The sequence below is a fragment of the Archocentrus centrarchus genome, chromosome 12 (genome assembly GCF_007364275.1).
Source record: "Archocentrus centrarchus isolate MPI-CPG fArcCen1 chromosome 12, fArcCen1, whole genome shotgun sequence".
Taxonomy (NCBI): domain Eukaryota; kingdom Metazoa; phylum Chordata; class Actinopteri; order Cichliformes; family Cichlidae; genus Archocentrus; species Archocentrus centrarchus.
Genome location: NC_044357.1, coordinates 2,916,117 through 2,939,812, shown reverse-complemented (window position 1 = coordinate 2,939,812; position 23,696 = coordinate 2,916,117). Strand labels below are relative to the sequence as shown.

The 23,696-nt window shown below is 40.1% G+C and overlaps 3 protein-coding genes and 1 long non-coding RNA gene across 4 annotated transcripts; 1 reads left to right on the top strand and 3 right to left on the bottom strand.

Moving 5' to 3' along the window:
• Positions 1-1,085: 1,085 nt before the first annotated feature.
• LOC115789406 (proteinase-activated receptor 2-like) lies at positions 1,086-3,687 on the bottom strand. Its single transcript, XM_030742807.1, has 2 exons — positions 3,314-3,687; positions 1,086-2,771 (listed from the first exon to the last, which is right to left on the bottom strand). Exons 1-2 carry the CDS (start codon positions 3,381-3,383, stop codon positions 1,690-1,692), a joined length of 1,152 nt encoding a protein of 383 aa, XP_030598667.1. The 5' UTR covers positions 3,384-3,687; the 3' UTR covers positions 1,086-1,689.
• Positions 3,688-5,087: 1,400 nt separating this feature from the next.
• f2rl1.1 (coagulation factor II (thrombin) receptor-like 1, tandem duplicate 1) lies at positions 5,088-7,185 on the bottom strand. Its single transcript, XM_030742080.1, has 2 exons — positions 6,785-7,185; positions 5,088-6,439 (listed from the first exon to the last, which is right to left on the bottom strand). Exons 1-2 carry the CDS (start codon positions 6,858-6,860, stop codon positions 5,382-5,384), a joined length of 1,134 nt encoding a protein of 377 aa, XP_030597940.1. The 5' UTR covers positions 6,861-7,185; the 3' UTR covers positions 5,088-5,381.
• Positions 7,186-7,457: 272 nt separating this feature from the next.
• LOC115788956 (uncharacterized) lies at positions 7,458-14,702 on the top strand. Its single transcript, XR_004020654.1, has 4 exons — positions 7,458-7,512; positions 7,862-7,915; positions 12,890-13,020; positions 14,259-14,702. It is a non-coding gene; the product is annotated as an uncharacterized LOC115788956 (long non-coding RNA).
• LOC115788955 (proteinase-activated receptor 1-like) lies at positions 9,512-15,427 on the bottom strand. Its single transcript, XM_030742081.1, has 2 exons — positions 15,305-15,427; positions 9,512-11,451 (listed from the first exon to the last, which is right to left on the bottom strand). Exon 2 carries the CDS (start codon positions 11,434-11,436, stop codon positions 10,489-10,491), a length of 948 nt encoding a protein of 315 aa, XP_030597941.1. The 5' UTR covers positions 11,437-11,451; positions 15,305-15,427; the 3' UTR covers positions 9,512-10,488.
• Positions 15,428-23,696: the final 8,269 nt, after the last annotated feature.

Below are 23,696 nucleotides of genomic sequence, written 5' to 3'. Positions count from 1 at the left end.
ACCTTTCTGCCCGCCTTCTTCAAGCCAATCAGTCTCCACTCTGCATACTTTAAATCTCACCGCTTATCTGTCATTCTCCCTTGCAGATTCATTCTGCAGCAATATAAAAGCTCTTCAGCTAATAATCAGCTGAAGCCATACCCATAATATTCTTCCTTGGGTGCTATTTTATTAGCAGCTATCCTTTCTAGTCACACCACATTTTAATAAAAATAAATTACCTCAGAGAAAATTCAAGCATGCGTTCATTTTTGTGTCATGATCAACAGTATGGCCACTACTGTTTGAGTGGAGCCAAGTAAAGGTAACCAGGGAGGGGTGTGTCCTTGCCCCCAACTTGCGCAAAGAATGCATTTTACACAGAGCACTGACAAAAGGAAAGGCGACACTCCACAACAATCATTTACCTCAGAGCTCTGCCATAACTGGTCATTAAACAGGAAGCAGCTTTCTATCTGTGTGTGTGTGTGTGTGTGTGTGTGTGTGTATCTGGGGGATGGTGGCACTGGGTGGGGTCATTGCTTGAAACGCAACAGTTCACAGACTCCTTACATAGAGAGAAAAGACTGCTGGAGTTTTCTCTTTAACCCTTTGTCGAACATATTGTCATTCAGAAGCTGCCAATCTCTACTGAAAACAAAATGTGTAACACTTACTGATTGAGCTCTACTATGTCAAACTAATGCCACAATAAATAAATAATACAAAAAAAAAAGACTCTACTATAACTGGGTTAAGTCATAAATGAAAATAAGAATGAAACTGAGGTATTTATGTTTCAGACAGAGGTTAAACTAAAACCACTGAGACAGCCCTGTTAGAGCGCGCTCACTGAGCTGGGAATCATTAACATCCTCCACTCTAACCTTTGCTAACATTACAAGTGCCAGCATAAAACGTCGACCTTTACACTGTGTGAGGTCACACCGAATTTCAACACAATTACATTCCTAACATTTCCACAACTCATCAGTGACACTGCGTCAGTTGTAGGAAGAAAAATAAGACTAGTTACCTCACAGGAATGTTAATGAGTTGCACAATAGTGTACAAGGAGTTTCACAGATACAACAACCTGTTGTTTGACCATTTATTTAAGAAAGTTTGTAACAATATCACATGCTCCCGCTTTGGTTTAAAAGAAAAGCAAATGTGTGAACACAAGCGGTTTAAAATCACAAGGGCTGCAAGAATTCAGCAAATAAGGACAAGAAGAAAAAAAGCACAGTTTCTTTCATAAATCCCACTGTAGTTACAAGCTATCTGAACAGATTAATGTAATAATTATATAATAATATAATAATAATTAGATCAAAAATACATTTCTGTCATGATATTCACAAAGGTGCTCCATTCAGTCAGAACCATGGGAAGAAGCACAGTAGTCCACAGAAAGCTCTGCAGGTCAATCTTGAGCAGGCTTTCTCCTCTTTTATATACATATATGTACCGTATATGTAAAATAAAAACATGCATTCAGGTTTCACATTTTAATGCCAAGCAGCTCAAATTTACATATGTACGCGGCACCAATTGTGTGCTTTTCTTTTCCAGCACAGGAATCTTCAAATAAAAAGTTCATCTTTGCTTATCAGTTTACCTGTTATGTGCATTCAGGCTTTTATTAAAGACCTGCAGTGCCAAAATGCACCCAGACCAGGAATCAGACTTTCTCCTCTCCTTTTCTGGCTAACAGGTACTGCTCTGTGTGGTTCCAGCTTCCGACACGTACGCCTTGCTCTTCTTGGAATACTTCATGGAACTGAAGGAAACTCTCATTTGCTCCACAGTCCTGCTGCTCCTACACAGCAGAGTGTTCTTTACGTGGTTCCTGAAATCCTCAGACACAAAGTAGTAGATGAATGGGTCCAAGCAGCTGTTGAGACTTGCCAGACACAAAGTAGAGATGTAGAAGCTGTAACCATTATTTTCCTTTTCGTCCTTCAGTAAAGAGTAATGCACCACCAGCATGATGTTGCTGGGAATGAAGCACACGAGGAATGTCACCAGGACGATCACGATCAGCACCACAGCTTTCTGGCGGTTCTTCGCTGCTGTACTGTCCTCCATGCTTTTCCCCAGAGCTCTGAGCAACATAGCATAGGCCACAACGATCACTATGCACGGGACAAGGAACGCAACCGTCGCCATGTAGATGAAGTAGAAGAACGGGACGTTGAGAGATTGGAATGGACTGTCTTTGTTTTTGAAGTTCACATCATGACAGGTGGTTATGTTGGGGTCTTTTAGCTTGGCTGTGTGGTCATACAGGTACAGAGGAGTGCTGCTGAGCCAGATGAAAGCCCAGATGGCTACACAGACACCAATGGCAATTTTGTTGTTCTTCCTCTGCTGAGAGAGAGGGTGAGCCACGGCCCAGTACCTCTGCATGCTCAGGCAGGCGATAAACAGGACAGAGCAATACATGTTCCCGTAGAAGAAGCTCACAAGGACTTTGCAGAGAGGCTCTCCGTAGATCCAGTCGTTGCCGTTGATGTGGTAGTGTATTTTTAATGGCATCCAAATGACAAAGAGCAGGTCAGCCAGAGCCAGGTTGCCCATGTATATCGATGAAGGGTGCTTCTTCTTGGTCCTGAAGAGAAAGACCCAGATTGCCATGGCATTGGCGGGAAGTCCAACCACAAGTACAATGATGTAGACGATCGGAAAGAAGACGGTGGTGAGGCTGCTCTTAAGTGTATCTGATGCTGCTTTGTCCACAACAAATTGGTCTGGATTTTCAACATCTAGAGATCCGAAGAACCCCCGTCCTGTACGTAAAAGATATTTAAAAAGGAAATGCAGGTTACAGTTTGAATGACTGATTAGGCAACAGGCAGAACATCAACTCAACAATGGTTTAATCTTTTTATCAGAAAAAATATTCTCAAATATGAGAGTTTGCTGCTTTTCCCTAAAAACGATCTCGCTTTGGGTTTGGTACTGTTATGTACATGAGCGATTACTCTGACACTTTATAGCCTAAAGTATACATGATAAATATAAAAACTTATCTACAGGGAAAACTTACAACAACCTCTTAATAATACCGTGAAAATGAGCCGGTCCCAGTTTCTTCGTGTGTTTCCTGACATTCCACTCTTTTGTGAACTGATCTCAATCCAAGGTTAAAAACACCGCCCTTAAAATAATCTGCTCTATAACGCTGGCATGTGTAAAACAGCGAGTTTAAGATACGAAAAACACAAACAACCGTTTAACTATACGATAAACTCTCTAAATAATGTTTCGGGAGCCGAGCTCGGTATAAAAACGATCCAGCAGGTTGAGAAAACAGTGTTTTTGAGCTTACCTTTAATGCCTGTTGAGGCAGAAGCGCAGCAGAAAATAGCCAGAAACAACAATGTCCGTGTTAAAGCCATGTCTGTGTTGCTTCTCTCCTTCTCAGCGTCCGACTTCTCTCGATATAATGTCTCTTTCTCAGCGTTCTAACAGCCCAGTAACTTCTCCAACCTTGAAAGCCACACCCCGAGATTACCTGTTCGTACGCTGCGTCATGACTCTCAGGTACATTTCCAGTTTCAGGTTTCTACGGAACTCCGTGAGAACAAAACTCGCAATAAATAAACGGGCCTCATAAATTAATGTGTCTCATAAATTAAGACACATTATGAATTATTTCTGAAGCACCTTGATATCCATCTTATTCTGTTGTCAGTGGTAAACACGCGGCTGCTGGATTTTATTTATAGTGAAGTAGAAACTCTTATTTCAGCGTCAGTAACGAGAGGACACGCCCACAATGTTATCAAGCCTCAATCTGCACTTCGTGTTTTACCCGGAGTAGGAAAGCCGTCACCGAGAGCACCGTGACAACAACGGATAAACAAGGAACCGAACCCACGACCACGAGCAAATGCTGAGCGTGATGTTTATCTTAACAATCAGGAGGGAAGAGTCATTTCAGTCAGTTTGGGCCACTCTAGCATCATAATCAGAAGAAAAGTTTGAATATCAAATTTTATTTTATAATGTCCGCTGTCATTATTTAGACCGCTCATTTAGACTGAATTTTCATAAGATGATTTTTAAATCCAGTCATTCAGCTGGAACTTGACAGGAACAAAATGTAGGAGAGAGAAACTGGAGGAACAGATCTGACACAGCTCACTGACTGGATCCACCCTCAAGTCAGCAGTCACACACATACACAGACACACAGGGAGAGAATTTCATTATTATTCATTATTTCTGTCATTACTGGGTAAAAATGCTTCATGAGACTCAACTGGACTTCAACCATTTCTTATCTGATCCAGCCTCAGCTTCACTGATGGATGATGACTCTCTTACAGCCACAGCGGAAATGTTTTTACAGAGTTTCTGTTGATAGTCAGAGTTCAGTAACAGTTTCACATTTAAGTGAGAAGATTCAGGGCGTGGCAGGAATGCTTTGTGACATTCTGTACAGTCTGAGGTCGTAGACATTTGTGACAGGAATCGGAAGGGGAAAAAAAAAATTTTAGTATAATCTTGTGGTTCCTTTTGTAAGGCAGCTTTTGGGCTACTTCAGGAAAACTGACTCTTATTAAAGGCAAAACATAATCATAATTTGATAAGCTCTAGGTCATTAAAACAAGGAGACCCAACGTTTCATGTTCAAAATAAATGAGGATGCACAGAACAGCGGAAGACACCAAACCAATCGAGTTTGAAAATAAGGAACACGAAGCTTGACATTTCCATCGGTGTACCACATGATACAGTCAGAGGAAATACCAAACAAAAGGGTTTCATCAGAGCTCAGTGACTAACACTTAAAGACATGCAGTGGCATTTATGCACCCAGGTACTTGTTTCACAAGCAGTCACAAACATTACTGGGAAACCAGTGGTAGTAATATAATTCATAATTATCAAATTATTATTTGAATTAGTGTGACTTAAATCTGAATACATCAACCAATTGAAATGATTACAATTTTGCCCAAATCTACAAAGTCACTTTGGTTTGCAATAGTGAGCTGATGGGTAAAACCTAGGAAGTTAATGCAGGACAGCACAGTTAACTGAGATGTTGCTTTTATTGAAAACCTTGAAAATTAAGTAAAAAAAGTTTTTTTGTGGGTTTTAAAAAAAACATGACATCATATTGTGCAATATATGCTTAATATGGCTCATTTATAAGCAAAGTCTCAGAGAGTTCCTGTCAATAAAATTACAGCACACATTTAAACACATTTCAAAAAAACTGTTCACATCCCAGATAAATCAAATAAAGACAGCATTAAATATATTTTATATATATTAAAACAAAATGTACTTAAAAATGTCCAAAATCAGTAACTTGAGCAACACAAAACTTTCAGGAGGTCAGGCTGACTTCTTCAGATGTAACAAACCAGGAAGTTCTCGCTCCGCTAACAGTCAGTGCTCCGCGTGTTCCCCGACTCAGACGTATACGTGTTGCTCTTTTTGGAGAACTTCAAAGCGCTGAAGGAGACCCTCATCCTCTCCACTGTCCTCTCGCTCCTGCAGAGGAACGTGTTCTTCACGTGCCCCCTGAAGTCTTCAGAGATGAAGTAGTAAACAAAAGGGTCAAAACAGCTGTTGAGACTGGACAAGCACAGGGTTGTGATGTAAAACCCGTACAAGTTGTTGTTAGCCCCTTTCAGCAGGAGGCTGTAGTGCACCAGCAGCATGATATTACTGGGGGCGAAGCACAGTAAAAACATGATCAGCACTGTGACGATCAGGACCACAGCCTTTTTGCGCCTCTTGGCAATGGTAGGATCCGTCATGCTGTTCTTGAGAGCCTTCAGCATGAGAACATATGATATGATGCACACAACTGTGGGGACGATAAATCCCAGCGTTCCCATTGTAAGGAAGTAGCCTGCTGCAATCTGCTTCTGAGAGGGCCTGGTGACGTCATGGCAGGTCAGGATTTTGAGGCCTGCTACACGAACTTCTTGATCATACAGATACAGAGGGATGCTGGTGAGCCAGACCACCACCCAGACAGTGATTGAGACAGAAACAGCTACACAGTTGCTCCTCTGCTGCTGAGACAGTGGATGAACCACTGCCCAATAACGCTGAACACTTATACAAGCAATAAAGGCAACTGAGCAATACATGTTGCCATAGAAAAATGCTACAAGCACTTTGCATAATCCATCTCCATAGATCCAGTTGTTGCCGTTGAAGTGGTAGGCTATTTTTAAGGGGAGCCAGATGACAAACAGCAGGTCAGCCAGAGCCAGGTTGGCCATGTAGATAGAAGACGGGTGTTTTTTCTTGGTCCTGAAGAGGAAGACCCAGATTGCCAAGGCATTGGTGGGGAGACCCACCAAAAACACAATGATGTAGATGACTGGGAGAAAGACGGTTGTGAGACGGCTGCTCAGGATTTCTTGATCTCTGGGGTTGATATAAACCCCTTCGCTGGTCTCATTACCAGTGAAGCCTCTGGTTTCTGTGAAGTCACAGTATGAAAATATATGAAAAGCAGAAGTACAACAGGTTCACAGCCCACACAGGAACAAATGTCACTCTCAATTCAATCAGGTGTGGGCACTTTGACCTGTTTGTACCGGACAGGTTTATGAGTCATCTGCCTTCATTACAACAGCCCTTAAACATTAGCCGTTCCTTTTCATATATATATATATCACAGACTAGAATATCAAACACCCCGCCTACTGGCTTAAGCCTCAAGTACTTAAAAAAATAAAATAAAATAAATATCTTATATTGTCCAAAGTGAATATGTTGCCAATTGTGACAGTTCAAACAAAAACAGCTGAATCAACAGGCTTACCTGGGTGCATTGTCAGGCAAGTATGTGCAAAACACAAAATCAGACACAGACGAATCCATCCCATAGTCCGAGTCATGACTGCCAAAACAAAGTTTAGAAAAGAAGAGAAGAGTGGGCGCGATCCTTCCGCCTTGTGCTTGGTGTTTTAACTGCGAGCGCTGTTCCCTCCCACAGGTTCTCATACCTGCCTGATGTCACGCAGTCAGGTGACCGTGCGTAATCTGCGGAGACTCACCCGCAGCCCGTGGTAGTCTTGTGTTTGTGCGACAGGTGAATTAAAAATATATATTTATTTAAATTTCACCAAAAATCCATCCTCTGATGTTATTTGTTTTTGTCATCATTTTTCATGCATAAGAAAAGCTGAAGGAAATGGATAGATTTATTTTCTGTGTGTGACTTCCTGCGGTTTGGCTCTACTCGCCTCAGTCGGCTGAGGAGGTAGAGGTAATGCTACACAAACACGCAGTAAAAGTGATAATAAATATTTCAAGCTTTACTTGTTACACTCACAGAGATGGTCTTATAATGTCGTTCATTTAGCGTGAACTGTTGTTTTTCTCTCGAGCACGGCCCTTTATTATAACATGATGATTTCCTGATCTTAAGGTGGGCTGCGGGTAGTTTCTCATGAGGTCTGCTGTTCCCTCTCTTCTCCTCTCAAAAGTGCGCATGTAGGAGCTCCGTGGAATGAAGCTGCTGTACTGAACTGATTTTTGTTTAAACAGGTGGGCGCCCTGCTTTGTCATGTGTATTTATTCTGCTAATCAATAATTCTTTTCGCACTTACAGTAATGTAGTTGTTTATGTTCATGTACACTGTTTAATCATTGCTGTTATAAGGGGAAGAAAATCTAAAATTGCCACTGGTGGGTGGGAGAGAGGCTCTCCTTTAGCAGAATTTTGTTAATAAGGAAATTGTTACTATATGATCACAATACTGTGCTCTTTATTATTTATGTTTATATGTATTTCTAAGCGTTTTAGAAGCTTACTGAGATTTGTTGTGTAGCGCAGCTGTTACTCACACAACACAACGCAGACATTGCAGCTGCCTAAAGTGTTTTATGTTTTCAGAACCGGAGGAGACGCTGAAAGTGCAGTCGTTTCCATGCCAGGCTGCAAGTTCAGGTGAGTGTTTTGTAATCCAACAACATGCGCATGCGCCGTAGTTATTGTCGTCAACCTGCTTGCGCATTTGCTGAAAAAACCCGGGAGTCCCAACCATGGTGCACATGTGCCAGTAGCTCCCGCTATAGAAACTTTGTTTTGCCTGATTAGCCGGAGATCGGAGCATTTCAAAAAAATTGAGCCATTTTGTCGCAGCCCAAACGCAACAGAGGTTTATCGTTTTCACCTGAAAACGTTCTCATATAAACGGGGTCGCATTTCACGCTTTTCTTTTTCATTGTCTCTTCCGTCCTCTTGATTGATCCGAAAATGAATCTCAGTACACACACTGCAGAAGGATGTCTCAACTTTTAAAGGGGTGTTTTCATGTTGCTTTCCAGAGTCATTCAGTATTTGGTGAAAAAACATTTTCATGGAATATGTAGAACACAAATGCAATATAGACAATACAGATACACACTCCCTTACGAAAATCCACTATGGTTAACTATGGTTTTTCTGCAGTAACCATGGTTTTACCATTTGTTTTACCATGGTAAATATAAACATTTCACATTTTTTATATATATATATAAAATTTCAAATTTACTAAATTCTATGTGCACTCCCTGTGGACATGGCAATCAAAGTCAGCTATTCCACCTGACATATATAGGCAGCAACACGGGTGTCCATAAAGACAAATTCAGTTTTATTTATATCGAGCCAAATCTCAACAAGCAGTCGCCTCAAGGTACTTTATATTGTAAGGTAAAGACCCTACATTAATTACAAATAAAAAGGCAAAAAAAAAAAAAGAAAAAAAAATAGAGTCAGAACAAAGCAACAAAAGGAATATATGTATATTTTTCAAGGATAAGAACAATTAAAATTATTACCATCCCCCCGCCCCCTGCCACCACCAAAATCTGTTGCACTTTACTAAGTATGATGTCTAGACAAATTATTACATTGTTGCTGTTTTGTAATCCAGAGTTATCCTTTATGTTCTGAACTTTTGGCATGTCAATAAACTATACATGTCTGGTTCTTCACAGTGTGGTGCTTTCAGTTTGGCATCTATGCTTTATATTATCGTAGTCTCTAATGTCTTCAGGTTTCGGATTGCTAATTGTACAAATAAGACAAATGAGCAATTGCAAGGGCAATAATTCTCTATTTTTTTTTGCTCTGTTTCACACACAAAGGGACTTTCAGCTGCTCCCTTGTTACAAGGGTTCACCGCAGCAGATAGCTACTGAAGGAATTTAAACAAGTGTGTGTGTGTGCTGCTGCTTAAGCCTTTAGGTTTCTGCGTGTTCGTTTCATCGAACAGGAATGACATAAGACAATCAGAATAAGGAGTCCAATAAAGCCATTTCAAACAGTTTACAGATTAATCTGGTTCAGAATTGTCGGAGCTGTCTGATGCAGTCAGTGCAGCTTCACACAAGTCTGACACCGCTCTCTATCTTAGTTCAACTTTTATACACAGACTTGACACAGTTACACAGTTATTGAAATATGCAAGCATGTAGCAGCTTATCAGTTCCTTCTTCTGTGCCCTTCACTGTCGCCTGTTAACGGCCTCATCCGGGTCCTGTAGACACAAAACATCAGACCAAAACACACATTCTTTTCCAGTAAATCATCAGCATGTGATTTTATTGTCTCTCTACTATGCAGTCTTATTTCTGTCTCCTGTACAGAGTTATTTCAACACTTTCACCTTGTTATGAAGACTATTGCTGCAATATGCAACTTGATGCTATATATCTATTTAAATTGTTATATTTATGGTATGTCTAGTGTGCAGCTTATTTACACTTCTCCCTTCACTACACATGTGTGACGACCTCTTGTGAATCTGATTAGGCAGTTTTTAATTCAGTTTTATTTATATTTCACCAAATCACAACAATAATTGCCTCAAGGTGCTTTATACTGTGAGGTAAAGACAGTACAATTAGACAACCCTCTATGAGCAAGTACTTGGCTCAGTTCAGTTCACTTTATTTTGGTTTCGGTCACACAAAAACAAATGTTCCACCATAAATGCACATCTAACAATTAGTAAGTGAGATCAAAACAGACAGAAGCAAAAGTTTATTTGCCTAAATCAAATTTTACATCCATTTACAAGTTACTTTTTATATATAAAAGAAAATACACACACACACACACACAAAAAATACATTCATTCAATCACATAACTATGTAAAATTTAGGATTTGCTTTTTGAAAATAAATAATGAATTAGATGTTTTCATGTCTGTTTGAACCCTTTTCTGGTTGACAAGGAAGGAAAAACTCCCTTTTAACAGGAAGAAACCTTCAGCAGAACCAGGCTCAGGGAGAACTTTAAAATAACAGTTAAGAATCGGTTAAAATGTTAAAATGCTCAGTGTGACACTCAGTAAGAACAGTAGTTACTTACTTTGGCTGCTGAGCTTTGCTTGGAAAGAATCCACTCTGGATGTTTGTGTACGACTGGATTTCAACGTTGAATTTTTGCTAAATCTCCATGAATCAGATAGTAAACGACTGATTTTATTGCTCTTTGTAGCCTTATGACACTTCAGCATATTGGACAGTCATTTCTGGCATTGAGATGATCCAAAGTAGTAGAGCAGGGGATCCAGGAGGCAGTTCAGACTTCCCAAACACAGGAACACCAGATAGAGTGTGTAGGAGCCATCAGGTGCCTCCCGGCTCTTTTTGAGTCCCTCGTTAAATTGCAGGTAGTGTGCAAACAGTAGACAGTTTGTGGGCATGAAGCACAGCACAAATATCACCAGCACAATCAAAGCCATCAACACTGCTCTTGTTCTCCTGCGTGATGTTGCTGGAGTGTCATGTTGGACTCTGCTCAGTGTCCAGATGATTTGAATGTAGGACACGACTGTGATGAGCAGAGGCAGGAAGAAGAGGACGCAGCAGAGGGTGAGGAAGTAGACCTTTAGAAAAGTCATCTTTTCTAAGAAGTGAACATCATGACAGGTGGTGATGTTCAGCTCACTGAGGTGAAAAGTCTGGTCAAAGGTGATGAGGGGCACTGAGCCAGCAAAGGATAATACCCACATGGTTACACAGGCTATGATTGTGTTCCTTGGACTCCTCCAAGCCAGAGAGTTAATGGGATAAACTATAGCAAGGAGCCGGTCCACACTGATGCAAGCTATGAGAAGAACAGAACAATACATGTTCCAGTAAAAGGCAGCAGTGACCACACGGCACATGAACCAGCCAAATTTCCAGTTGTTGCCTTCAAAGTGGTAGGAGATCTTGAAGGGGAGCATCAGTGCAAAGAGCAGATCGGCAAAGGCCAGGTTCACCATATAGATTGCTGCTGGCTTCTTAGGACGGATCCTCCGAGCAAAGACCAGCAGAGCATAAATGTTAATGGGCACGCTGATGGAGCAGACCAGTGTGTAGAAGGAAGGTAAAAGGATGGTGGACACGGGGCCGTTTAGAAACATCAGTGCCTGCTCCGAAAGTCCTTCATTATAAGACAAAGCTGCCCCAGATGCTCCATCTGCCATAGTTATCTGGAGTGCCTGAAAAGAGAAAAAAAAATTGTCAGTTTGAACCAAGATACAGCAACAGAAGCTTTACAGCTGAAATTAATGGTCAAATTCGCAATTAACAGAAAGGAAAGCATCAGTTATGAATCAACAGATCTAATAAATGAAAATAAATGCAGGCAATTTATGGCTGTCAGGTTTCCAGTGTGAATATTGGTTTTTGTGCCTTGATTATTATTCAGTTATCTTAATATCAATGAGGATATAAAACTACTATGGTAATTTTGTATCATTTTCTGAAAGTTTACAGATCAAAAACAGTGAAAGCTCTAAATCAGTTTGACTCAAAAAGTCCTAAAAACATATCAAATATTCCCAGTTTCCATCTTTGTGGAAATGGAAAAACTGGTGAAAATCTGGATTTCAGGAGAGCAAAACAAGACACGGAAAGGTGTAAACTGAAGTTTCATCTTCTTCTTTTGTCTAATCAATCACACAAAACTCAATAACTGAGATTGTTATTGAGTTTGGTTCGTCTCCAGTGTTTCTGATGCTGCGCTATCCACAACTCCGTCCGACTTTTCAGGGTCCACAAATGTGATGGACCCTGGAACTTCATCTCAAATATATTTTAAAAGAAAATGCATATTTCGGTTTGAATTTCTGATTAGCCATCAGACAGAACATCAACTCAACAATCGTTTAAACTTTTTCAGAGAAAAAATTTAAACGTTCTCTGAGCTTCTCAAATATGAGAGTTTGCTGCGTTTCCCTGAAACATTAGTATCACTGGGTTTGGTGCTAATCTTAGTATAGAGTGCATAACTATTTATATATTTTTTAAAAAATCAGCCTACATTTTCTGACATTTCTCTTTTCTCTTATCCCCTGTAAAAAATGTAAAAAAAAATTTTGGAGAGAAATATACAACAAAACATACCAGAAATGTATCATTCACCATAAAATTATGGAAAATTTCTGTATTTTTAAAAGCTGTTTTATTTTTAAATTTTCACAAAATATTGTTTATCTTCATAGATTTTTTTTTTAAATCTTAAATGGTATTTACATGTGCAATAACAGTGATATTATCTAATAATATAGTCAAACACTATTCTAATACAATGAATCAGGCTTTACAATTGCAGAAAAGTACTGTTAGTTGGCCTTTATTATACATTCTCTGATGACATGCATCAGAGAATGGCATTTTATTTTACAATAACAACTCTTAAATAATTAGGACACACTTACAGTACTACCTGTCAACATTTAATTGTTAACAAATAGATCACAACAGAAACCTTCTAACGGTTCTAAATGGCTTTTATTGAGCCAAACAAACAAAACAGAATTAAAATGAAAAACATCTACCAGTTAAACTAAGGGTGCCCTCAATTTAGAGTCACACTGAGCATGGTAAGTTTCCCTGGTGCCAGTTGAGATTCTAATTTCTTTCTTCAAATTTCAGTTTTTCTACACGGTGAAGTGTCTGTTGTGTTCATAAGATCTTGGATTCAACAATAACACCTCATCTATGCTGAGGCATTATGGAGCCCTGGATGAAAAAAAAGGACACCAACCAAGGTGGACCAAGCTCAGGTAATCTACGTTACGGCACAACAATACAGCACTAACATAGAATTACATGGCACATCCATTTATATTTTAAATGGGACTCATGACATCTGCAGTTGAATACTGCCTTTTTTGGTCATCGGGGAGAAGGATGCGGCCGTGGTCAATGTGGTGACTGAGGAGACCCAACCCTTCACTATTGTGCAAGGTTCAGAAAGCTTCTTAAAGCTTTGAACCCTACTGATGTTCTACCCACAAGGCAGGTGCACATGTGACCACATGAATCATTTTCCCCCATTTCCCCATATTTGCCATTCCAAGAGTGTTCTCTTCTTTCCTTAAGCTTTGACAGCTGTGGTGAAGGACAGATATAAAGAATCCAAGGGGAAAGGCCAAAGTCATTGTGTCTGCAGTTAGTTTAACATTAGATATGTGGACCTGTTTCAGCACTGATGCATATCTAGCTGTGACATGTCATTTTATGGATGCTAGCACCTCTGTCGTTTTGCTTAAGTTGCTCATCCAGTGACACTAATTTTATAGGAGAGGCTGACACAAACAGGCCAGCCATCATTGAAGCTGATCTAAGATGTGAATACATGTTGGAACAGTAATAAGTAATAAGTTCAGAATTGATGTACTGGAAATACAAACATTCATGTATTTATTCTGTTCAGTGCTTTACATGCCAAAGCCATGCTGTCATTGTAATCACTGCCTGTTTTACTTTTATTGTCCACTTGATGGCAGAGTAGAGCAAATGAAACACTGTAAAGCTTCAGTCCATGAGTGCATGGAAAGCTTCAATATTTCATGAAGCGACATCTCACCATCACTACTTCTATAAAAGGTCTTCGTCCCCCCAGATTTTCCCTTGCTGCTGGCACTTTGAGAAAAGTCTTAATCTTCTCTTCCTTAAATTGAAAAATCCACACTGCTCCATGCCCCGTGATCCACAATGACCTCTCCCTGTGCTGAACCTCCTAAACATGTTTTGGACTCCTCACAAAGTTTTACAGCTTCCTCCAGAGTAAATAGGTGTGGACGCTTCATGAGGTAAACAGTGATCTTACAGTCAGTATTTGAGGGGACCTGAGAGTAAAAATGTAAAATATCCTAAAATACTTAATAAACACATATCAGTTTTTTTTCATTGCATTTTTTTTTTAATCTTGCCAAAGAAGAAATTCCAGCAGTTACATCAGTTTATTGATTTCAGTGAGAGTACAGACAAATTTTATAAAATCCCTCCCCTCTTTCAGATGCTTCATCAGCAGTGTCTCCTAATACCATCCACTTATAAGCACAGTGTGGATGGGATCATAATGGAATATAAAGGCACAAGGGCTGGAACTCTTCATCAGTATATTGCCAACAAGCCAGACAAGTGAACAAGACAAGGGGCTTTAAATCCTGCTGAGCCAGCTCATCTGGCATCATCCGTGACAGAAACAAGTATCTCTCAAAAGGTTCCGCTTAGCAGTGGCCCTCAGTTTGAACCAAATCAACACACCAGCAGGCAAAGTTGGCTGACCATCATTATCCTTTCCTCTGCCTCAAAAGAAACACTATATCCCAAGCATTCCCAAGTGTACATCCCCTGAATGGAAACCAGGAATGCTTTGTTGCATACCACCAAAAATGCAGTGGACTTAATGTTCCAAAAGCATTTGTACTGATGTACCACCACCACATAGATCACATAGATGAGGTATATTGAGATAAAAAAAAAGTCAGAAGTGCATTTTCTTCCCTGTACACTGCACAATTTTTCAGTTTCTGATAATGTTCTAGAGTGCAGCATGTAGAAATAGAAGAAGATATATTATGCTGTTGCACCTCAGCATGGATGAGGTCAAGATTTAAAAAAAAATGAAATGTTTCTTGTTTTTGCAGTTTTGGCTGAAGTGAAAAAAGGTGATATTTTCTAGCATACTGCCATAAATAAAGACAACCCAATGCTCCAAAAAGTGTTTTTCCTGTTTTTGCCATTTTTATGAATTTCAGTACTTTAACTATGAAAGGACACCTCGACCATTTGGTAGAGGGCTATATTTTAAAAACTATGGAGTTGGTTAATAAAAACAATTGATTGTGGCTATTATGGACCCAAATAAGTACGAAATTAAATAAAATTAAGGTGTTTTTCACATTTTACACAGCATTAAATTTTTGGAAATGGGGTTGTAAAAAAGGAAACCACTGACTTTAAAATACAAAGCAGCAGACACCAAACAAACAACAGGGAATATAAGCTTATTAATTTTCTGTATAAGAATATTTCATACGCAGATAACAGAGTGCTTACCTGAGGTGTTTATTGAAGCAGAAACACAGCAGAGAATAACAAGAAGTGACAATAACAGCGTTGAAGCCTCGTCTGCAGCTCTCTCTCTTTTTGTTTTTAGCTTCCTTAAAGCCTGCAGGGTCTTAAATGTTAAAATCTTCAGTCTTGAAGAACACACCCTAAAACTGTTTTTACTTGTTGTGTTTGGCATATCTGCCTGCCTGGTCTTGTCCCAGGTTTCTTTGGAACTCTGTGAATTTTAGTAAAACAAAACTTTCAGTAGATAAACAGGTCACCCTGATATTTGTCTTATTCTGTTATCAGTGGGAGACAAAGAGCGGCTGAATTTTATTAATAGTAAAGTGAAACTCTTATTTTCAATCTAAATTAATTTGGCATCGCTTTCTTCACTGTTATCCTTTAATATATTAGAAATATGTTAGCTATATTGAAATACTAGAAAAAGAGAAAATGCCCACCACAATATTCTCTTGATTGAAGCATTAGCTCATTTAGCTCTACTGTCAAAGAACCCAAACAACATGATAGGGCTATGTAAAAAACAAGCTCTGAATTTTCCCTTAAGATTGTTTTTATGATTCTGGAAATTATGTTCCAGTGAATTCACACTGCTTATATTTGATATCGTGTGATCGCTCTTCTTCTTGGTATCTGCCCGTGTCGTGGAAAATGATCAGGTAAACCTTAGAAAAAAACAAGTATAACTGCAGCTTCTGTGTATTTGTGATGTAATCTGTACAAACTGACAGTTGTAGCAGGAAACAAATGATTTTACTATGAACTTGTGTTTCATTTTGTTAGGCAGATTTTATGCTACATCATCAAAACTGACTCTTATTAGAGGCAAAAGCTTAAACTGCATATTTAAGAGTGTATTTAGGAAAAACCACGAGACCCCAAGTAAACACTAAAGCTTTTTGGCACACTGAAGTCATGAAAGCAAGGAGACACGAACCTCTCTGATTGTTTAATCTCATTTTCACAAATAACAATTCCACAAAATAAACACTCATTGCCCCCCTTGTATTCAGGCCCCACAGTAGTTTTACCCCAAGGGGCCCTCCATCACAGTTTTCTGTCCACGGTGGTCTTGTCCATAGAAAACTGATACTGGGACCCAAAGGGCAAATCTGCTGTCAGCCTTGTGTAGGTGCAGGTTTGCCATGCCACAAAGCCCCACAGTTCACCCACACCTACCCACTGCTGTCCTGCACAGGCATGTTTGTTGGTATGCTATTTATAATAGGGAAACACCATACAGGGAAATCTGACTGTTGTGGAAAAATGCAGTTATGAAACATGTTTTATTCTTTTTCAGAAATATGAGGCTGAGAGAACATGACTGATTCGAAATCTCAGTAAAATAGAAATTAAGTGGGATCTTCTTGATCTGGCTTAAAAGAACTTAACAGGTGTTTCTTTTTTTTTTTTTTTTAGCAATTTCTGGACTTACTCCCAACATTGGGAATGTTATGTGTTGCATTGTGTTTTAGTAGTGAAATAATAACAGACCTCTAAGGTGACATGTACCAGACATTGATCAACTGATCATCAGTTATTTTTATTAAAGTGATGTTTCATTCATGACTGATGTCAGATCTTCAGCATTAATCAATAGTAAAGTATTATTGGTCATCATATCTGTTAATTTAACAGACTGATAGGCCCACCACCTGCAGGAGGCATCGTAGGGATCTGGTGCAGTGTGTGTTGGGCGGTGGCCAAGGGCGGTGGCCCTGGCGAACCGATTCCCAGCTATTGAGACTGGCTATTGGTACATGGAATGTCATCTCTCTGGTGGGGAAGGAACCTGAGCTAGTGTGTGAGGTTGAAAGATACTGGCTATAGATGGGGTCTTACTGGTCGTAGACCACTGGACCAGCTCTTTACCCTCTCAAGGTTGTTTGACTGTGCGTGGGCCTTTGCCCACCCAGTCTATATGTGCTTCATGGACTTGGAGAAGGCATTCGACTGCATATATGGGAGGTCCTGTAGGAGTATGGGGTGTCTGGCCTGTTGTTGCGGGCCATTTAGTCCATTCAGTCCCTGTAAAATTGCAGGATACACTGGGCCTGTGGAGGTGCTGGGGTGAGGGAATTCTCTGCTTGGGCTGCTGCTCCTGCGACCAGACCCAGAAAAGCGGAAGAAGATGGATGGATGGATGGATGGATGGATGGATGGATGGGTTCTTATGGGTTAACACATTTCAATGGGCTGAACATATAGTCTATATTATATAGACTATATGTTCAGCCCATTGAAATCTTTTGCATGTCAAGGAAATTTCCTTAAATAAGTTTGTAGTTTAAAGATTTTCTCCAATGAGAAATGTGTGTGGGCTCTTTTAATTTTTTATTGGAACTGAAAAACACATTTATATAATACATTTAAACAACAGAAGCTGACCCAGGCACATTCACATTCCAGGTCTCCAAAATACCCAGATTTAAAATACAACAAATGCTAAAAGGTGTGTTTTATTGTGTTAACTAATTATTGTGTAAAGTAAAAATCACATGATTTTGCTGCCTTTATAAGTTAAAAGTATCAGTACTTGATATCAGCAATAGTACAGGCCCTGTATTTACTTGGTGTTGGATCAATACCCAAATTTGCAGTACCACACCCAACTAATGAGCAGTGTTTGTCCTGTAGGCTCTTTCTCATCTGGGAGCCTCGCAGCAGTCTACCACACACAGTCTACCACACTTCCGCCTTGTTGCAAAGTCACGCAATTACACTCCCATTATACCTCATCTTATCCCAGGCTTTGGGACATATAATCAATAAAAAGCCTATTTTCTGCAGTCTTGCCATTCTTATTACAAGTTGGTTAGGCCTATGCATATAAAGTAGTTTACCACAGGAAGGGTGTAATGGTATCACCTCTACTTAGCTCTAAGTGTAGGTAATTGATTGAAACCAACTCCACTGGTGAGTGTGTGGTTATGCTGGATGTACGGGCTCAGATGTGTGTCACTGCTGAGGCACTGTTGGGTGACATACTTCGTTGTCTTTCTTACCTTGTGTGGTCAAGTCAAGTTTATTTCTAAAGCACAATTAAAAACAACAGCAGTTGAGCAAAGTGCTGTAAAATTAGAATAAATAAAATAACATAAAACACAAGATAAGAAGACAGTTAAAACAGGAAACAAAAAATAATGAATCATAAGTAAAAGACAACAGCATCACTAATGTATCCAGGTCTCAAGACTCATTCTGATTTAAAAGCCAAAGAAAAAAAAAGGGTTTTAAAATGGGTTTTAAAAGTGTCAGCTGTAGGAGAGGTCCTGTACGGTGAAACTGTTGCTTAAACGTGTTTTGTCTAAAAACTAGATATTTACACTTGATTATAGTCTGAATCTTCACAAAGTGAGTGAAATAATCTGCCAGTGCAGTAAGATAATTCCACTTGGTAAGATCACTGAAATAAGACAAAATATCTAGTCTTTAGAATGAGTAGATATTTTGTCTTATTTCAGGAAATAAGTCATTGGTGCTGGCCGGCTTGATGCCCCTTTCCAGACGCATGCCCAGCCACTGCTGCCGCTGCCACCACCTTTGCCCAGGCCTCTCTCTGTGTGGAGTTTGCATGTTCTCCCCGTGTCTGAGTGAGTTTCCTCCGGGTACTCTGGTTTCCTGCCACAGCCCAAAGACATGCAGTTACTGGGGTTAGGTTAATTGGTCACTCTAAATTGCCCATAGGTATGAATGTGAGTGTTGTCTGTCTCTCTGTGTTTGCCCTACGACAGGCTGGCGACCTGTGCAATACGGCTCGTATTGACCACGTGCATATACAGCATAATTTGGTGAAATTGGATGCTTTTTGATCCCTGATAGCTACCACCTGCTGCCCACTGTTGATGGGCAAAGTGTCGTTCCTGCTATTCTCAAGAACTTCATAAAAGGTGACTGGACTTTATTTAAACCCTAGTGGGGGGTTGTTGACCCATTGTCTGTGTAGCTACTCAGTCATCCAGGTCATAGTACTTTCTGGAGCTTTGTGGGCCAAAGGGTTTCCTGTGAAACCACTGTGAGATTTGTGAGACCTTGTCACTTCAGGTGACCTCAATAAGTGTGAGTGGGGTTTGAGGCACCTGGAAGGGATCTCTAGGCTGTATTTTAGGAAGCTGACAGCTGCTATCATGAGCCACCACCTCTGTTCATTGCTGGCCGTTCACAGTGGACATAGATGGCCTCCTTCACTCCTCTTTCAAAACATCTTTGTTCTCAGTACAAAATGTGAACAGTGGCGTCCTCAAAACACATGTGGTTATTCCAATTGGGCCTTCATCAAATCAGAGGAGATGCACACGAAAGAAAGTCAGACACCCACTAACTGGCCCCAAGGACAAAACCCCCAAACACAGGCTAAGCAACATAGTGTATGCTGTGCACAGAGGAGTGTAAACTTCAGGCAGCAACACAGCTCAGCTGATCACAGCCTGCACACCAAGAAAATTTACTGGCGCTCACAAGACAAAGTTGTGATTTTTCTCCCCAAGTGGAGCCACAACAACTGATCTTAGGGTTCCCCCACCTTCTGAATCCCACTGTAACCCCTGAGCATCCTCATTTTTGTGTTTCGCTGTGGAGGCGCAGTGACCCTCTGCTATGTAGGCAACAGAAAATAGAGTTTTTAAATTCCCTTTCACAGCTTGTGTCCTACATGACACATTCAATTCTCATGTAATATTATTTAATCTTATTATATCAATATAGCAGGTTCAGATAGCTTTACACAGAAAAAAGCTGGTACAAATAGCTCCTTTTACTTTCTTACTTTGAGTACAATTCAGAGCCTGTACTTTTTCACTTTTACTTGAGTAAAGAAGTTGAACCAGTACTTCAACTTTTACCAGAGTACTTTTTTAAAGTATTTGTACTTCTAATTAAGTACAGAATGTATGATATTATTAGTCATGATATTTGACATTACCTTTCTATTTAATTATTTATTATTTGTATTTCATTTATAATGTATTTGTTCAGATTGCAATGTAATTATATATTTTTTATTTTATTTATATATTCTGTATTTTATTTTCAATTTAGCATTTATTTTCAAGAGATTGTAGAAGTGCATGAGATTTCATGGTGTTGACTGTTCATCTAGTGCAATAAATGCAGTTGTTTACAAAGTCGATGAGTAATCGTGTTAAATAATCATGATTATGATTTTTTTCCATAATCAGGCAGCGCTGACTTGATATTCATTAACAGTTTACCTCACATTCCTATTTACTTAAAATGAACTTCAGATTCACTTCACATTTATTTCACATTCACTTCAAATGTATTTGTGAGCTGGGGCCAATTCCAGGAAGCATGCTCAACAAACTCTGAGTTTAAAACATGCTGTAGAATCTGTAAATAAAGGGAAAGTCTTTGGACACTTTGTTTTTGTTTTTGACAATTTATTTTATATGTACATTTTTAATTAGAGTCCAGTGCAATTACATTCAGTTTGATTTATTTACAAGACAAACAGTATATACAGTAAACAGTGCACTTTATATTGTAAGGGAAGCCCCTACAATAGACCCAACAGTCAAAACGACCCCCTATGAGCAAGCTCGTGGCGACAGCGGGGAGGAAAAACTCCCTTTTAGTGGGAAGAAACCTCCGGCAGATCCAGGCTCAGGGAGGGGCGGTCATCTGCCGTGACCGGTTGGGGTTGTTGGTTTATGTTCTCTGCAATGGGTCCTGAAGAAGCTTCTTGATGGCAGAGTGAATGCTCTTCAGGAACAGTTCATTGCCTCTCTGGGTGAAGTGGACTCCATCCCCCTGAAATATCTGATTGTTGTAATATTTCAGCTGAGGATGTTCAATGACGACACCTCCAAAGGAGTCGACAGCCTTTCTCACACTTGAATTGACGAGCTTCCTGTTGCTGTCAATCCACCGTGGACTTCCGTAACGCCATGCTTGGCGCTCATTGATGCAGGAAAAGGCGATTTTCATGGCCGGGAAGTCTGCATGCAGCTGCCTCAGTTGGTTTGTCATTACAGACGCAAGTTTCTGGGCGGATGTGAGTCCCAAATCGTTGCCTCCGGCATGGATCACCAAAACGTCAGGGGGCCTCTGTGAGGAGAGCTCGGCATAGAAACGCGGAAGGACGCCGTCCCAGCGCATCCCACCTTTTCCACACCACTTAACTTTGGCACCGAGTCCAAAATTCTGCCCAAACTGCTGGCGTGCTGCCTCCTCTCCTCGTTTGATGTAGCTGGATCCAATGATCCAAACGTTAGCTACTCCCTGCTTTGGCTTCCTCTGCTTCTTCTTTTGGCTGGTTTTGGAGCTTCTGGCATTTTTCCACATCTGCAGCCGCATCGCAGTGGAGGAGCCGGCTTTAGGGGGCCTCAGTGTCCCTGCTGAGTCACGTGTATTCATTTTTATCGCCTTTCTATTGCCACTATTCTCAACACTAACCCCGAATCGAACTTTTCTTCTCTGGAGACGAGTGGATTCTTGGTTAGTGGAGACTGACTCCTGGGTGGGATCTTCGTTGAGATCTAAAGCCTGCAGCTTTACCACCAGGGTCTCCATTTCCTCTGAGAAACTCATCTTGTTCATATTTTCAGGGATGTTTCTCATAGGTTTATGGCAATAAAAGACGTTTTGAAACTCAAACTCCAAGCTCTGACTTTTGTTGTGCGCTCATGAACAGAAGACAGTGAAATGACTTCTGCTTTGGAAGTGTCAGCTTTATAGTGAGAAAAGTCCTGTGATCTTTAGAATGTTCTTTCCTTTCATAATTATCATTCTATGGAACTCTCAGCATGCAGATTTATGAGGTCAAAATGAAACACATATTTTTTTTCTTTTGATTTCTTTTGTTTAGCAACATACTCGAGTATTGTATTAAACTTGTAGCACCAAGACTGAAAGGGACAATTCCAGGGCTTTTTCCTACTACAAAAAATGTTGCCACAATACAAATAAATTCAGCAAAAGAATAAATATATTCAAGCAGTATTTAGGTATTGGTGATTCTAAATTGCCCATAGGTGTGAATGTGAGTGTAAATGGTTCTCTCTCTCTTTCTCTCTCTCTCTCTCTCTGTGTTAGCCTTTCTTTTTGCCAGACTTTCAGGATATGTATAAAAACACGACATTAATTAATGACACACATCAATCAGTTAAACTGCAGGAATGTCTTAAAGACATTAAGGCCTGGATGACCTCTAATTTCCTGCTTCTAAATTCAGATAAAACTGAAATTCTTGTCCTCGGCCCCACAAATCTTAGAAACATGATGTCAAACCAGATACTTACTCTGGATGGCATTACTCTGGCCTCCAGTAACAGGACCGCTTTTTTGATTTGCACAATATTTCTAAAATTAGAAACATCCTCTCTCAGACTGATGCTGACAAGCTAATTCATGCATTTATTACTTCATGCTGGATTATTTTAATTCATTATTATCAGGCTGTCCTAAAAGCTCCCTGAAAAGTGTTCAGCTGATCCAAAATGCTGCAGCTAGAGTACTGACAGGGACTAGAAAGAGAGAGCAGATTTCTCCCATATTGGCTTCTCTTCACTGGCTCCCTGTTAAATCTACAATAGAATTTAAAATCCTTCTTCTCACCTACAAGGTCTTGAATAATCAGGCCCCATCTTATCTGAAATACCTTATAGTCCCATATCACCCAAATAGAGCACTTTGCTCTCAGACTGCTGGCTTACTTGTGGTTCCTCGGACACTTAAGAGTAGAATGGGAGGCAGAGCCTTCAGCTTTCAGGCCCCTCTTCTGTGGAACCAGCTCCCAGCTTGGATTAGGGAGACAGACACCCTCTCTGTTTTTAAGATTAGGCTTAAAACTTTCCTTTATGATCAAGCTTATGGTTAGGGCTGGATCAGGTGACCCTGAACCCTGCTACAGGCCTAGGCTGCTGGGAAGTTCCAACAATGCACTGTTTCTTTTCATTCACCTTATTTACTTTGTTTATACTACGCTCTGTATTTAATCATTAATTATTATTAATCTCTGGCTGTCTTCCACAGTATGTCTTTTGTCCTGTCTCTCTCCCCTCAGCCCAACCGGTCGCGGCAGATGACTGCCCCTCCCTGAGCCTGGTTCTGCTGGAGGTTTCTTCTTGTTTAAAGGGAGTTTTTTCCTTCCCACAGTCACCAAGTGCTTGTTCATAGGGGATCGTTTTGACTGTTGGGTTTTCTCTGTATTATTGTAGGGTCTTTACCCACAATACAAAGCGCCTTGAGGCAACTGGTTTTTGTGATTTGGTGCTATATAAATAAAAATGAACTGAACTGAACTGAATTCCTTTGGAACACATTACATTCAACACTGCTGGTGATAATAATGAATTACAATAGTAATAAATGCATGAATTAGCTTTTCAGCATGTATGAATTTGCATTATTTGTC